General features: G+C 34.0%; 1 protein-coding gene across 5 annotated transcripts in view; it reads right to left on the reverse strand.

Moving 5' to 3' along the window:
- The window catches only part of GRIK2 (glutamate ionotropic receptor kainate type subunit 2), a 653,190-nt gene that overhangs the window by 226,867 nt on the left and 408,064 nt on the right, over positions 1-18,259 (reverse strand). For all 5 annotated transcript variants that reach the window (XM_032338955.1, XM_032338957.1, XM_032338958.1 and 2 more), the window contains one exon: positions 14,684-14,797. In XM_032338955.1, coding sequence (XP_032194846.1) covers positions 14,684-14,797 — 114 coding nt within the window. The remainder of the gene's footprint in view (positions 1-14,683; positions 14,798-18,259) is intronic.

Raw genomic sequence — 18,259 nt, forward strand, 5'->3', positions numbered from 1 at the left:
AAACTAACAAGCAAAGTTAATTTTAATAGTATATGTTATTTACCTTAATGTATCCAAAGTATTAGATTTCAACATATAATCAATATAAAATTGGGATATTTTCCTTCTTTTTTAAATATCAAATCTTTGAAAGCCAGTGTTTATTCTGTACTAACAGCACATCTTTATCCAATCTAGCTAAATTTCGAATGTTCAACATCTACGTGTGACTCTTCGCTACTATACTTGGACAGCATGGATCTAAACTCTAGACAATGTTCAAATATTAATTTTAAAAAGTTCCACACACCAGAGCATATCATTCATGACATTAATTTCAGGAATAAAAGGATGATCCTAAATTACCCACAGGATAGAAAAATACAGTGCACATCCAAAGGATCGGGAATCAGAATGACCATGCACGTCTGACTGACTGCAAAAGGAAGAGAAGACAAATGGAGCAATGCCTTCCACAGAATTCAACCTGTGATTCTACCCAGGAGGCAGTATTTTTCAGTATACAAATGTCTAAAATGTTTGTCTTTCATATGACCTTTCTCAGAATGCTATTACAGCTCATACTCTAACAAAATTTAAAAATAATTTTTTTTTTTTTTAAATAAGAATCCTAGAATCCAGGAAGTGGGGCTCTAGTAAAGAAGAAAGGCAAATAGAATTTTCAGGATGGTGGTGAAATGAAGTCCAGGATGACAAGTGAGTAAGAGGCCTAATGCAGAAGGAGACCAGTTCGCAGCAGAGCCCATGGCTTCAAAGTATGCCTCCAAAGACAAAGAAGAAACTCACTGGTAATCTGATACTTCTGCCTATGCTGAGAAGTTTTTTAAAGCTTGGTAACAGCATCTGAAGATGAATTAGTGATATTTTCATAGAAAGTTGCAAATTGATTTTTAAAAAATTTAAAGGTTTTATTTATTTATTTGACAATGAGAGAGAGAGAAAGAGTAAAAGCAGGGGTAGGCGCAGAGGAGAAGCCGACTCCCCACTGAGCTGGGAACCTAATGCAGGGCTCAGTCCCAGGACCCTGAGATCATGACCTGAGCTGAAGGCAGACACTTAACCGACTGAGCCAGACAGGTGCCCCTAAAAATATTTTTTTTTTACCGAGGCCCACCCTGGCCAAAATAAATATATAAACATCAGTCACAAAGATAAAGGAAAAAATAGTTTCACAAGCGTTAATTAGTGGAAAATAAAACTGGCTAAACAGAAAAGGAGAACTATACCAATGAAAAAAATATCAAAAATGTTTCAAGAAAAAAGTCATGAAAATTTAAGAATTTTGTATTCTAGCCATTTTGCCCTGTAATTTACAAAAAGAATGAAAATTAGTAAACATACACTCTTCATCAAAACAGGGAAAAAGTACTTTCTGGCACCAATCAAATAAACCCTAAGAATGGCAAAGTTGACATTTTAAAAGACCATAAAAACTACATTTAGTAGAACTAAGTTAAGTCTAAATTTTTCTCAAGATAGTTAAAGAAATGTGTAGAATTTAAAAAGAATTTTCAGAAAACACATATTATTTAAATGCATTGTTTAATGACTATTACCTGAATTTCAAAGCCTGGTGCAGTTTGAGAGATGAAAGTTCTGCCTGACTCCATAGCACTCTGCTAACTATAAAGCTATGCTACTTTCATTTAATAAAAAAGGAGGAGGGGCGCCTGGGTGCTCAGTGGGTTAAGCCTCTGCCTTCGGCCTGGGGCATGATCCCGGGGTCCTGGGATTGAGCCCCACATGGGGCTCTCTGCTCCGCGGGGAGCCCGCTTCCCCCTCTCTCTCTGCCTGCCTCTCTGCCTACTTGTGATCTCTGTCAAATAAATACATAAATAAATAAATAAATAAAAGGAGGAGGAGGAGGAGGAGAAGGAGAAAAATCTTCAAAGCACTTTTCAGAGAAAAATTAGCCCTAATATGTAATTATCATTAAATAATTAAAAATAAAATAAATAAATGGAACATTTAGGTAATAAATAGCTAGAAATTTGACAGCTAAAACACACACACACACACACACACACACACACACACACACAAGAAAAGCAGAGGGAGGAAAACAAAGCAATAGAAAAAAGTCAGTAAAGTGGTAAATAGAAAAGAAGGAAATGACTAAATTATAGACATCTTTTAGTAAAAGTAACAATAATAAAATAAGTTCTCTTACTTAACCAACTCTAAGGAAAAAGAAAAACCTTAAAAACACAGAGTATCACATGAGAAAGGGACTCAGCAGAGATTATAAAACTTGTATAACATTGATTCGAACAGAAGTCATAAAATGAATAGGTCAATGGCTATAAAAGAAATTCCAGTATTTCAGAAATCTTTTCAGAAAATATGTAAATAGTGTGGAATTTTCATTTTTAAACTAATATGAAACAAATGATCTCATGATACCCAGTCTGCTTCAGAGCATAGGAAATGCTGTGAAATCAGTTCCAGTCCTCTTAAATGAGGTTAGCGTAACACTGACATAACAAGCTAACAAAATAGTCAGATGCTGTTAGCTATGGAGCATTTACTACCAAACAGTACCTAAAAACAATATAGTAAATAAAACGTAGCTATCCACTGAAATATGTTTCAATCACAACCAATAATAGTTTATTTCTGGAATACAACTGTGATTACCATTTAGAAATTGATTAATATATTCATCAGAATAATAAGTACAACTAGAAAAATTCATGATAACCTGTATAGATGACCCATGTATTCAATAATTCCTGAAAAATAATGAATTTGAAAACTAGGTATGGAAAGTCTTCTTGAGAATAAATCTATTATCATAAAATAAAAAGGAAAAATACCACTAAAATAAGGAAAAAACAGGCTCAGAGAATGAAGTTCTCATCAAATGCAAATAAAAATAAAACAGACAAAAGCAATAAAAATTAGTAAAGGGAGAGATGAAATTTAGGTATCTATAAAAGGTCTGATTAAATTCCTAAACAATCAAAGACAATTAATTATAGATCTCTAAATAAGAAATATTTTCGCAAAGTGAATCGAGGTAAAGGAAATGTAAAATAAATTATTTTCCTATATATTTGGCATAAAAACATAAAATCACATCATTTGAACTCATAAGTAGGATCCACAAACATGCTATTTTAAAAAATGATCAACAATCTGTCCCCATAAACTCTATGTGATGGATGTTCTACTGGACTTATGGCATGTCTCCTTTTAAATTTAGCTTATGTATCACTATGTTTTTGTCGCTTTAATGTTGTTGTTTTTTTTTCCTGAATTTTCCTGAAACTTTTATTGGAAAGTTAAGAGAAGGTATATCTTTTACAATGGTGACAAAGATAGCTTCCATTATAAACATGTAGTGTGTACTTCGATTACAAATCAGCAGACAATTCTAATAATTTACACTGTAAAAGCAACACCGGAATTTAGAAAATGAACTCTGGTACCGACAGAGTAAATTAAAGATGAAAAATAGAGGACAAGTTTATACAGAAAACAAGGTACTTAATGAAGGGAAAGGTTACGCTTTGTTCCTTCTGCTTCTGTTTTGCTTTATTTAGATCTGAGCTAGAACATTGTAAGTAGCTCTTCTGAAGTCACTGTCCAGCCCTTGTGTCCTGCTCGACAGCTGGCATAGGGATGCCTGGCCATCTGCCAGGTAAGAAGCCAGCCATAGTCAAACACCTCCAAGCAGAATAAAGAAGCAATATTCCCATGTTCTAACTTTATACAGTTCGCATGTTTTTCCTCTGAAAATGGTTGTTATTTTATTTACCCTAAATTGCTTCATATATATATATATATGTATATATATACATATATATATAAAATATAATATATACAGTTATTATTTAAGAAAATTTCACAGAAACATTTATTATGATGGTGAAAAATAGTAGAAATTGTTGGAACCTTATTTTTAATTAGCTAACTTTTGGTTAATGAAGATAAAGGAAATTGAATCTTATAATTGGAAGATGATTAAAAATAAAAGAATTCTCTATCAAACTTATGGAATAAAATTTAAGTGCTCATTTAGTAGATCATGTTTTATAAAGTACTTTTTAAAGAATCAGAAGTGAAAATTGTTATACATAAGTGATTCATTTATAAGGTATTCATTTGCATTAATTTAAAATGGTATTTTTAAGCCTGATGACATTTAACAAGCATCTAGTGTCATTAACATTTGTAAAGATCAATGACTATTTGGTTTTATATCTTCTTAGACTATCCAAGGTCTGCAGACGATTCAAGCTTGTAATTTTACTTCCTCACCACCCCTGTCCAAACTACATTTTAATCGTTCTAAAATAGTCTTACGATTTTTTTCTTAGCTATATTAAGGAAGTTTCATAAAATCTAGGTAGTAAACTTTGATCTTAAAGATGGAAAGGAATCATAGATTTAAGAGAATTAGTTGAAGTATTAGCATTTCAATACATGTTAGTGATTTATACTGCTGTAAATATTGGGAAAATATGTAGACATTTAACTGGACAGGCCAACAATATTTTCCAATTCACAATCACAAGAAATGACCAACAAAAATAAGCAAAAGATTAGCAGAAATAACAGCACAGTTGATTGTTATTACATAGACAGGACAGTGTTATTTATTTCTTCCCTGAGCCTCTGCCATTCCAACCGTTGTGCTTTTATGCTGTAGGGTTAAGAAAGGACTTGCCATTGTCTGAATCCTGGTCTTTGAAATTCCTTCTATTCACTATGGCTCTTAAAGTCTGAGTTCTGCCATCCCTAATTAACATTCATGTCTGAAGCCTAGGGTGCACTCTAGGTTATCACAGTGGGAAGTGAGAATACCAGGAGAAAAAAGTGGAAAAAAACCTAGCAGCTACCATCAGAACAACTTAATATTTTCAAGAAAAGGCAATATTAAGAATGACTGGTTTGTTAGGATCAAAAACTACCGAGAAGAGAATCTCCACATGTGCTTATCTATTGTTCTTTTGACTGGAAAACAAACCCCATTTCAATACCTCAAGACTTTATTACAAAGAGATTTTCATATGAACTTCCTGGATAGAAAATGAATAACTCTTAGAATCTGGAACTTGGTTTTTTTTTTTTTTTTTTTTTTTTTTTTTTTAAGGATTTTATTTATTTATTTGACAGAGAGAAATTACAAGTATACTGAGAGGCAGGCAGAGAGAGAGAGAGAAGGAAGCAGGCTCCCTGCTGAGCAGAGAGCCTGATGTGGGACTCGATCCCAGGACCCTGAGATCATGACCTGAGCCGAAGGCAGCGGCTTAACCCACTGAGCCACCCAGGCGCCCCTGGAACTTGGGTTTTAAAGCACCAACAAAATAGTGTAGAAGACCTGTAGAGCAAAGTTTTACCTTAATAACTTTTTAATACACTGTGTTTATTATTTACCTCTTACTTTTTTTTTTTTTTCAGGATTTAGGTGCAATCTGAGGCAATCTACAAAGTTTCGTTCCCTTTCTTTGTTTGTTTTGCAAGATTATCAAGCAAAGACATTCTTCTAAATACCTGATTCTCACACACACACACACACACACACACACACATCCTTTAGTATGCTACTGACATAACCACCGCATTCTTAGTTGCAGCAAACTGTGTTTACCTACTTTCAGAAGTATAACTACAGAGAATTTTCATGACATACAAGTATAAATAAATCTAAGCCTTTATTGGCCATAATTATTGTTCCAAGAAAAGTTTCTGTTTTTACTCTGTATCTACAGAAAATCTGCTGGGGGGCGCCTGGGTGGCTCAGTGGGTTAAAGCCTCTGCCTTCAGCTCAGGTCATGATCCCAGAGTCCTGGGATCGAGCCCCTCATCGGGCTCTCTGCTCGGCGGGGAGCCTGCTTCCTCCTCTCTCTCTCTGCCTGCCTCTCTGCCTACTTGTAATCTCTGCCTGTCAAATAAATAAATAAAATCTTTAAAAAGAAAAAAAAAGAAAATCTGCTGGGATTTGGGAAGGTAAAAGGACATCTTTCTCCCTGAAATGTAATATAATCATTTAAAATTACAGCAAATCGTATAAAAATAATAACTCTATAGAAATAATAGTAATATATTGAATTAACTTTTAAGGAAAGGGTTAGAATTTTACTAGATGTGCTGTTCACCAATATTTCAGGAAAGATACTGATGTCAGAGCAATAGGGTTTAAGGGAAGAGTTGGATTATGATTATCATTCATATGTTTGTAAATACAGATCTGCTATTTAATCCTGCCACTTCCCTGAATTACCTGTTTAGATCAGAGATTTTGGTTGTCCCTGTCTTTATACTGGTATTTGTAGTTTGGCCATTAAATATTTCATTAACTTAATTCCTAAGTGAAAGTAGAAAGAGGAAAAGAAAAGAGAAGAAAAAAAAAAAAAAAACCCGCAAGCACAAATCAATCAAATGTGCCATTTCACTGCTCTTCCAGTAAAAGGTTTGATGGGAAAGGAGACTGTACCTATTAGCTAATCTCTAAACTGCATCTCATTTCTGAATCTAATTTATTAGCTCCTTACATGAATAATCAAGGTTTGACTACACCAAAGTTATTGCCAACACCTCCATTCATTGATGACTAAATAGAGCTCACTATCTCCCTTCCCAACATCCTTATCCTGCTCTGTGACAAGGTTAATGCCCCACCCCTTAGCTTTTAACCTGAAGTCCTCATCTACATTTCTCAGTTGGTTTTGCCCCTCATGTAACCCACCCCCAATAAATCTCATACTAGAGTTTACAATGTTGTCATCTCTTCATCTTCCCCATAGGTACAACGTCTCTCAAATCAGACTACAAATCTCCCATTGCATACTGTCCATGAATAGACCATATCTCACGAGTTCAAAATGTTCCTTGACTCACTTTTTTGTTGAACGGTCTCAGAATAATCCATCTTTTTAAATTTATAATAATAAATAATAATTTATTATAATATTTATGTATTATTATAGTCATTTATTTTTATATTTTTATAAATATATATTTACATGCATTAAATATATTTATTATTATATTGTATTATAATAATAACCATCTTTTATTATTATTATTGATATCTAAATTGTGAATATGGGGTTTAAAGAGACTGAGGTATCTAAGAAGCAAATCACTGGTTTGAGTGAATAGAAAAGTACTGGAAACATAAACAGTTTGGAAATAGAGGAGGAAGAGGTATGGTAAAGCCTGAATTGAAGAAGGAGGTTTGATGCATGCTGAGTTTGATATTGGACATCCACTCAGATCAAAGCTGCTGCTAAAATTGAGATTGTATAATTTTACGTGGCTCTGTCACGATAGTATCTTTAACAATGGGAAAACTAGAGCAAAAATACTGCATTTCCATGTAGTTTGCCGTAGTTAAGCTGAACCAAAGATTCAGATTTCTTTATTCATTCTTCCATACCAAACTTAATACATTGTTCATAACAAAATAAGCTTTGACAAAATTACAGTATTGACAACAATGTTGGCAATGAAAAAGAAGATAACAAAAAATAAAAATAACTTGAGAATCTTTATTATGGTGACATTTGTAAAGCAGATTTAATAAAGAAGGATTAAAGAAGCACGTATGTGAGTGTATTGGATATTATGTGGTTAAAAAAAAAAGGAGAAGCTGGCCCTTTATAAAACCTTTAAAGACTAAGACCCTAAGTTTTAAACATTATGCTTTAGGGTGTCTGGCCCCAGTTGGTAGAGCATGCAACTCTTAATCTCAGGGCTGTGAGTTCGAGCTCTACGTTTGTTGTTTACTTTAAAATAAAGTCTTTTAAAAAAATCACGTCTAATTTCACATTAAAACATAACTTTCTTTCTCTATGGCAGCACCAGCAGTAGTCTTATGTTTATCTAGCTGATGTGGACATCTAAGAGAATATTAATAGTGATTTGAAATAAAGTGCATTGAGCTATTAAAGGAAGAAAGAGAGAGAGAAATGTGATGCCAGCAGGATCCCTGAAACAGAAAAAAAAATACGGTGAGAAAAGGTTCAGTTGGCTTTCAACAAACCAGTTGCAGGAGTAGGGTCAGAGGAGTCTGGGTTTGAATGAAGCACTCTCATCTCAGACGCTAACACTTAAGTAGTTCTTGCAAGTGGATATTTACTATATCTTTCTTAAATTATTTTGATCTTATTATCTCCACAATACATGTTTAAAACGGCTTAGAAATGGTGGAAAGGTTGCTACAAATGAAAATCTTTGTGAAGCTGCAGTGTTGGGGTTCCCAAGCCCTGATGCTAGCAACTTAAAGAAGAACTGCGTGCTTGACAGTCCTTCTGTAACAATGGACAGAGAAGACTCCAAGGGAAAATGTATTGCAGTGGCAGATACGAAGCCCTAGAAATCTGCTTTTGTTGCTATTAAAGAAGAAGCTGCAGAACCATTTAGGGGATGATTCGGTCACTTCATCTTTTGTATCGTAAAACCTTCCCATTGTCCTTGGAAGCTTGCTCTCAGATAAGCCTCCTGTATCTGTGGGCTGCGACAATAAAGCTTTACAAGCCTAAGCGAGTAAACTAGATACTGAACTATATAACCCTCCAGGAAGTACTAGGAACATTTAAAAAATAAAATTTAGAAAAATAAGACTAAGTGGCAGAGGCAAGCGCTTTTTTTTTTTTTAATTCATTGAGTAACCAGGCAGAAAGCACCCATGATAAAATAAGTGATTTTCCTAAAAAAAAAAAAAAAGAAAAGAAAAAAGAAAGAAAGAAAAAAAAATCAAATTTATAGTATTTGTACACTGAAGGGCTACTAGCCATCCTGGAAAAGAACACGTATAGTGACATTTAAGTGTTGGTAATTTTTGATGGACAAAAATCAATTGCTATACAGGGATAGCACAGTGGGAAGCCCACAACTTATTTAGACAGGCTCCCCCAAAATCTGCTGCAAACCAAGAACTCAGAGGGAAAACAGGCCCTCCCTGTCTGAACTTAAATACCCAGGCACCTGATACTGCCCCCAGCTAACAGTAAGGACAATAGGATCACATTATAAACTGAAGATAAGAGTACATACTATTCTTTAAAAGCACTCTATGTAAAAATAGATAGATAATTTTAAAAAATAAATAAGAGCACTCTTTGTGCTGTTCAGAATCAGTATTTTTGTGTATTACTTTTGGCAATAGGAATTTATATATTAACATTGTTATGAAATAAAATCCTCATAAATGAAAAGATGATTCTAGGATTAAATTTTTAGTTCCATTAATAAAAACAAACACAAAAAGCAAGAGAATTTTAATAGCAACTGAACTTATTTCACTAAGCACAATCTCCTCCAGTCACATCCACATTGATGCAAAAGTTGGGTATTCTGTATGGTGACTAACATAATGTAATTTAAAAAAAAAAAAAAAAACCAGTAGCAACTGAACTTGAAATCTGAAGATCAGAGAGATAATATGAAGTATACTAAGGAGAGGACATAAGAAGACTGAAAATTTAGGTCCAGATCTGCAGGTGAAGTTACATAAATTTCTAAATTATATGATATCATAAATCTTCATTCAAAATTAAAAAAAATAAACATTTTTAGAAATGTTTAAGGCTTCATAAAATGAGTTATTCCATGATAGAACTATATGCTGCACTCATACAAAGTACTGTGCACAGGTTCTGTTGTTAAGGGGAGTAAAAGATATTTATAAACAAGGTCCTTAATTTCAAGTCTAAAGAGAAAAAAAATAAGACGGGTCCCCATATTATTTTGAGTGTCTGGAAAAATCTGAAATCATGGTTTAAAAAGGCTGGAAGAAAAACAAGTGCTACATTAAAAGAGGAGAGAAGTGAGAGGTCCAAAATATCCAACGAAGCATAGTCTAATCTTGACCTCTACAGAGGGAAATGTCTAACTGGAGACACCTGTGACAGCAATACTGCTCTAGCATATGTGGGATTTCTGGATGAAAATTGTTGTTTTAGGGGAACAACTCTCAATCAAGATATTATTTTGGTCATTAACTATAGTTGCTAAACTTTTTCAAGGTTGGTCAATGGAGTTTTCATTTCATAGTACTGGTTGTCCAAATTGACTAAACACATTGGTTGAAGTCCCACTACTATACTTTTTGGCTGTGTGCCCATTAAAGGTTCTTTCAGCAATCAGGACATGAGCCTTATCAACTGTAATAGTATTAATAATGGTATCTACCTCCAAAGTTTACTGTGACAATTAACCGAGTAAATACATGAGTAGTGCTTTGAATAGGGTCTAGCACATAGCAGGCATTCAATAAATGTCTGTCATATGTATGTATGTTAGTGTGTGTGTGTGTGTGTGTGTGTGTGTGTATTTTTTTTTTTTTTTTTTTTTGTAATGGTCTATGTAATCTTATGCTGTAAAGCTGAGAAACAGACCAAGGCACCAGCCCCAGTCATCCTGGTCTTCTTTCCATTTTGCAAATTTTCCAAGATCCTTCCTGCTTTAGGACTCTTCTTACCCCGTTCTCCCTGCCAAGAACACTCTTCTTCTCTTTCTTCACCTTGCTAATTCCTTCTCAAGCTTCAGGTATCCTGTTGTCTACTCCTCTACAGGGAGGCTTACCTGACTTGTCCTTTCCCTTTGACTCCCAGTTTAACTCAGGATTATCCTGTAAAAAGCATTAACTCATTTATCTTTTTCTTCTATCCTAATCACAAGGTTTGGGGTGTGTGTGTGTGTGTGTGTGTGTGTGCGTGCGCATGTGCTCATGCGTGTAAATTTGTGTGTAATCCTCCCTATGAATCCTTACCATTTTCTAAGCTCCTTGAGGATAGACACTGTGTCTATTTTGTTCATCAAACAAAGCTCATAGCATGTCATAATCTTCTAATACATATTTGTTAAATAAAAGAATGAATAAAAATAAATTCAAGAGAAATGGAACTGAATATGATTATAATGCACACTGATAATGTCACATCCTAGAATACTTCACTGTTTTTTCTTAAGACACACAATAAATATATTGAACAAGAAGCATAAGTGAAGTTCTCTTTGGTATCTCCACGACTTCTCTTTGTGGAGATATCATTATTCACAACACAGGCAGAATCTCCTCTGAGATTTTTCCAAGAAAGAAAAGAACAAAATAACCAAATATAAATCAAATGATCATAGCCTCCTTATAAAATGTCAACATCAGTAAATTACATCAAGAATAACACTTAGTAAGGTAACTAATTTCTTAAACTCTGTTCTTTTCTCGAGTGTGGATATTTTATAATCAGAGTATCCAGAAGAAGACTTTTTTCACTAAGTGATATAAAAATAAAATGACTTTCCTTTTAATAAATATCAAATTCACTTAAAGACCAAGAGAAGGATATATTCTAAAACAGAAATAATTTATCTTTCAAAATGTAAGCCTAGTGTATGGCTCTGTAGTTGATCTTATGTCTTAGTTATACACAGTCATGATCTGAGCAGTTGCTCTCAATCATTGTAATAGACCAGAATTAACTGTGGAATTTTTTTTAAAAAATGAAGATTTCCAAAGTCCAAGCTCAGAAATACTGTATCAAAAGATATGAAATGTGTTTTGGGTACAAGTGTATTTTTAAAAACTTTATGCCTGGCTTTAATATGAAAATAAGGTTAAATACCACTTGTTTATCAATAGATGCAAAATTGTACATGATTGAGAAAGATATCTGAATACTTCTTATAAAACAACCCTGAGTCATTAAGATTGAGAAATTATATGCGTTAGTCTTAATCACCTGTTTTGTTTGGACAAGAAGTTTGCACTAACCTTCACAGATGAAAATATTTAAATATAATCATTCAAAAGTTGCTTACTTCTTCTAATTTTCCATTTAATTAAATACTGTTTATTTAATTTGACAAATATTTGAGTATTTGTTATGTCTAGTGCACTTTTCTCTGACATAGAAATATCAAAAAAGTGCAAAATTTGATCATTGGCCCTATATAGATTCATGTCAAATGGTCACACAGATATATATATATATATATATATATATATATATATATATATATACACACACACACACACACACATTTTCTAAGATAAAAAAACAGTGCATAGGAATCATAGTAAGTGCCATAATAGAGTATTATGATACATAACATGTACATCTCCCACCCTTGACAGTCCCCATGACAACACACAACTTAATGGAGAGATCAGGGAGTTTTGTGGAGTGGTTGTCATTTGAGATGGGTCTGGAAGGATGAATAGGATTCTCACAAGGAAATGGAAAGAACAAGCAAAGTTTTGGAGCTATAAGAAAAGTGATGTGTCTGGGAGTTTGGCTGGATCAGGGAGAAAACAGAAAGAAGTGCCAACTATTGAAGACTACGGATGTCTCTTATATAGCACTCATTGTGAGCTTTGTAGAGACACATATGAGGTAAAAAATAGGAGACATAATCAGTTCCTATTCCTCAAAGAAATGTTCAGTGATGTTTGGCAAAATATTGCCACAGGAAATAAGCAAAGAATAGTGTAATATTAATTCTAAATAATATAAAGTACTGACAAGTACAAACTATCTCAGAAATGGAGAGAAACATATTACAGACAAAAGAAGCAGGGTAAACACAATCATGGGAGTGGGTTAACTGAAAGGGAATAATAGGAAACAAGGAAGGAAAGGTGGGAGAAGACAAGATTATAGAAGATCTTGAACATCAAGGTTAAAATTTGGGACATTTTTAAATAGTAGGGATTCACTATACTTAAAAAACGGAAACAGGAAAACAACCAATAATTATAATGAAGAGTGGGGGTGCATTGTTGAGGGAGAAGGATGTCAGCAGTAGAGATGGTTGTATGGTTACTGCAATAGTCCTAACAAGAGGAAATGCGACTCAGGACAAACAGGCAGAAAAAAAGATGTCTTAGCAACTTGTGTGAGCATTTCAACTTAAGAACAAGGCCAATAAATTGATGGGTATGAGAGTACCTTTGAAAAAAGAGGGAGATATAAAAAGAATTTAGGAAGTTTGAATATGACGGATAGGGAGCAAGTATTTGCTGGGGTTCTTAGCAAGGGAGTGATTAAAAATCTCAAAAACTTCCAACTCTGTCATTTCATGATTACCAGCTTTGCTTCATTATCAAGAGTCTTTAACCCAAGCTATTTTATTTTGACATGCCTAAAGATCTGACATCCCTCATTGTTAATAAAAGGACCAGATTATGAATTCCTCCTGGCTTGATTTGGCATCATAAATCAAATTTAGATTTTATACAAATGCTAAGTGTGTGGTGGTTTGTTCTGAACATCAATCTCACATTCCTATTGACTACCTGGAAAGACACAAGAACTAACATTGATAAGTTTATTCTGTCGGAAGAAAGCACTGACTTAATAATATAAGAGCTCTTTGATTATTTTAAAATTAAAATTCTCATTTCAAATGGTATTGTAGTAGTACATAAATATTACTACATGATCTAAAGAAAATATAGAATTATAAGAGGCATATAAATATCCAGTGCGTCAGTATTAAGTCTGTTAGTGGTGAAAATTTTTCTGGCTTAGAAAAGCACTTGTTATATATAATTTTATTAAGGAGATAAATAAACTAAAAGTGATTTTCTATGATGAAAACAATTGAAAGCAAGGTTAAAATACAGCTATAATAGAAAAAAAATCCCGAAAAATAAATGGCATGCCCTCTAAAATATATCTGCAGGAGATGAAAGCAGAAGAAAAGTTCACATGCTGTCCCTCATATAACTTATTTATAATCTGCATCTCAATACATTTTTCAAATCTTAACACTGAAAATTCTTGCATGGAGTTTCCTCAGAAAGTTGAAAATAGAGCTATCCTATGACCCAGCAATTGCACTACTGGGCATTTACCCTAAAAATACAAATGTAGTGATCCGAAGGGTCACATGCACCTGAATGTTTATAGCAGCAATGTCCACAATAGCCAAACTATGGAACAAACCTAGATGTCCATCAAGAGATGACTGGATAAAGAAGATGTGGTATATATACACAATGGAATACTATGCAACCATCAAAAGAAATGAAATCTTGACATTTGCGACGATGCGGATGGAACTAGAGGGTATTATGCTTAGCAAAATAAGTCAATCAGAGAAAGGCAATTATCATATGATCTCCCTGATATGAGGAAGTGGAGATGCAATGTGTGGGGCTTGGGGGTAGGAAAAGAATAAATGAAACAAGATGGGATCTGAGGGAGACAAACCATAAGAGACTCTTAATCTCACAAAACAAACTGAGGGTGGCCAGAGGGAGGGGGTTAGAAAGAGGGTGGTTGGGTTATGGACATTGGGGAGGGTATGTGCTATGGTAAGTTCTGGGAAGTGTGTAAACCTGGCAATTCACAGACCTGTACCCCTGGGGCTAATAATATAATATATATTAATTTAAAATTTTAAAAAATTAATTAAAAAAACACATACTGAAAATTCTTCAATGATACCTAATTTTGTAGACATGTCATTATATTATGTTTCAAGTGATACACAAAGCTGTATTATTTATCAATATAAACAGCCCAAACATTAATACATCATTAAAAACTAATGTCATAAAACTGTGGCTAGATTAATCTTGACTCCTTTGTTACACAGGAGTTGCTAAATAACTACAAAATACATTCCATTTTATTCTTCACTGTTCAAATTATAATGTTCTTCTTAATCCATTTCCATGTTTATCTACATTTATCTGAAAAAAAATGGAAAAACAAATACTTACCAAAATGGTGGTAACGATCAAAGAACGATTGGATAACGAATCTGTGATGTTGGCTGGCTTTCCCTTTTGACTTTCTGTCATATTCAGGCCACTGGCTGGATCCCAAGTTCCAATCTATAAAACAGCATATGGACTTTGTAAATTGTCCATCAGGCACCTGGGAGAAAGTACTGCAGGAGAAAGTTAAGACGGCTAACACTTATTATTCACCTCTGCTGCATTATCTGCTGTCGTTAAAGTAAAGGCTGCTTGTTTTAAGCATGATTCACTGCTCTGTGAAGTGTGTCCAGTGAAGTGTGACATTAAAGAACAAAATGATCCACCGCACTTCTACAGTCAGTATGGGAGCTTAATTTTCCATTCAAACTTTCATTCACCAAGATAAACCACATTTGATGATACCTTGATAGCTGGCTAGAAACTCATTAATAGTGCATATCTTTTACTGTAATGGATCTATCTCATCCTCTCATTACAAAGATAACATGCCATGCTAAACAGATGAAGCTGAAAGACAGAGCAAAATCTGGGGATCCAGGATAAATTAATAGGTGAAGGCAAACTTAAGAGCTGCATTGATTTTGTTTGTTTGTTTGTTTTTTTTGTATGACCTCCGCTAGGGCAAATTCATAACCAGAATTACCTTTGGAGCCTTTATAAATACACCTTTGAGCATTCAAAATACTCCAAGGAAAGATGACAGCACAATCTCATCTGAGCAACGCTTTCCAATTCTTCCACTTGTATGCTATTTAATATGTACTTTAATTTAACTAATACTCTCTAATAATTCAGCCATATACTCGCAGTGTTCAGACATTTCATACCCCCTTGAACACAGCCTATGAGACGAGACAGCACACCTCTGGAAGACATATCTAAGCAAAGGATGTCACTGAATGCATACCCTGGGTGGTTTATGTGCTCTGACACCACTGCCCTGTCATATAATGGTGGTCAGCACCGAAGAAGGACAGAGGCAAAAGCAGATTGGAGCCAGTAGTTCTTTTCTCCACCCTCTCAAACCTAGGAGTGATGGATAATAAACTTTGTTTTCCATATCCCTCTAGCCAATTACCCACTATGTTCATTCAAAGGGAAGAAGAACTATCAATTATCTGTTTATCTTTAAAATAAAGCTTTTAAAAGAAAGCTTTTATCAATTAAATAATTTTAAAGTGACATTATTTAGCAGGTAATATTTACCCTGGTCTACCTAAATATGCTAACAAAGGTCTAATCCAACTTAAATATTATGATTCTTTTGATTTTTACTTTTTTATATTTCATCACATTTACTCTTTTTGATCCTTTTTTTTTCATTTGCATAGTTTTCTTAGTAACCTATTAAGATGTCTCTTTCCCTCTGATTGGAGAAGCATAAAAGTAGAAACATTAATAATTTCTGTACTTCATAAGGATAATAGATATGCCATTCTAATGTAATGCACTTACATTCTAATGTAATGCACTTACATTCTAATGTAAGTGCAAACCCAAGTATATTTTTTTTCAAAAATGCATTAACTATATCGGGGATTCCATATAATGTTTTTTTAGTGATTTCTATAAAAAAACCTCTTGGGGCACCTGAGTGGCTCAGTCGGTTAAGCATGTACCTTTAGCTCAGATCATGATCTCAGGGTACTGGGATCAAGCCCTACAGTCAGGATCCCTGCTCATTGAGGAATTTTTAAAAATATTTTATTTATTTATTTATTTATTTATTTATTTATTTATTTATTTAACAGACAAAGATCACAAGCAGGCAGAGAGGCAGGCAGAGAGAGAAGGGGAAGCAGGCTCCCTGCTGAGCAGAGAGCCTGATGCAGGGCTCGATCCCAGGACCCTGGAATCATGACCTGAGCTGAAGGCAGAGGCTTTAACTCACTGAGCCACCCAGGTGCCCCAATAAAGAAAATATTTTTTAAAAAATAAATCCCTTGTCATATTTTCTTATATTGAGTTTATTTTCCTCTTACCATTAAAAGCTATATACTCTTAATGTTTGTGTCAATACAGGAAAAGGTCAGATAATATAGTGAGAAAAAAAAAATACTGATTTTAGCATTCTCTCCAAAGTAAATTATTTACTTTCAATTAAATTTCTTTACTTTAGACAATGACTACCAGGATGTCATAAAGACAGAGTCTAACTGTAATTTAGCGCCAATAATGAAAGGCCTTCGGCCGCCAGAGAGGTAACTAACATCCATGCGTGAAGAAAAAGGGCATAAGCCAGAAGTAAGAATTTCTAGGCAAAGGTATGCAGGTTTTAAATTTTACAAAATTTCAAGGCAGAATAGCAAGTAATTGCTACAATCCAGACCCTGCTCTTCTCACAGCTGTGTGCCTTGGGGCTGCAGGCTCCCAGAGCAGATGATTTTTTCAAGTTCTTAGTAAGGCATCAGTAGGGCTAATAGAGGCCCCATTAGGAACCTGGACAGGGAAGGGCAGAGAGGATATTGTAAAATCTAGAATGCCTGCTGACCTGCTTAAAGTGTTTCAAATGCAAAATCATTAAAAAAAAACACTGTTGGCTAAACAAGATACATCTGCAGATCGGAGTTTTCAGTGACTGTCACTTTTCTGCTCCCAGTCTATAATTAATACCTATTACACAATTGTCCCCTTAGATTTTCTTTATTTCTTTTTTTTTTTTTTTTCGCCATTAGCTAAATAGCTAGATTTTTTCAGATGCATAATTCTACCAGCCAAAGCCCTGGCAAACATCATTGCCCACAGTCATCTGCCTAATGATATCCTCAAGCTTGATCAATTAGTTTTCAACTTTCTACCCAAATCACTAATATAAAATTTTGCCAATTTCATTTACCATCATCCTCCATGATTACTTTTATAAAAAATAACTTAGGTAAATATCCACTCATCTAAATATATTTATCTGTTTTCATTCTCTGTCAGTTGCTTTTCTAGTATTATTTGGCTGGAGGGGTTCCATTTCATATTATATGAATCAATAATTTTCCGTAATCATAAATATTAAATATCCCCTTTTATAACTTAGATTTCTAAATAGAATATTGTAAAATTTCAGAAATCTTAGTGACATGAAATTTTAAATAAAAAAATTTGTATGATCCCTAGATTTTATGTCTACAGGAAATGTGTAATTCAAAACTTTTTAGCGATTGAGGGAGTCAGAAGTGGGTCTTTTGGTTTGTTTTGTTTTAATCATAAGAGTACCATAAGCTAAGTCAAGACAATCTTTTTTTCTTTTAACCTATTTTCAGAACCATAATTTTTTCATGATATGATTTAATCAAAAATTTACAATACTTTTTTCAGCTCTAGAATGGAATAAAGATATCTAAGTACTCTTGACCTCACAGAGTTGTTTTAAGTAGAGTTATAACTCGCAACAAGATGGTATAAAGGGAATATATCTCAATATTTAAAAAAAGGTCATATATGACAAGCTTACAGATAATGCTATACTAAATGCTGAAAAGCTAAAAGCCTTTCTTCTAGGTGAGGAACAAAGCAAGGATGACCACTCTTGCCCCTTTTATTCAACACAGCATTGGAAGTCCTCATCATGGCAATTAGGTAAGA

Source organism: Mustela erminea, chromosome 4 (assembly GCF_009829155.1).
Source record: "Mustela erminea isolate mMusErm1 chromosome 4, mMusErm1.Pri, whole genome shotgun sequence".
NCBI classification, from domain to species: domain Eukaryota; kingdom Metazoa; phylum Chordata; class Mammalia; order Carnivora; family Mustelidae; genus Mustela; species Mustela erminea.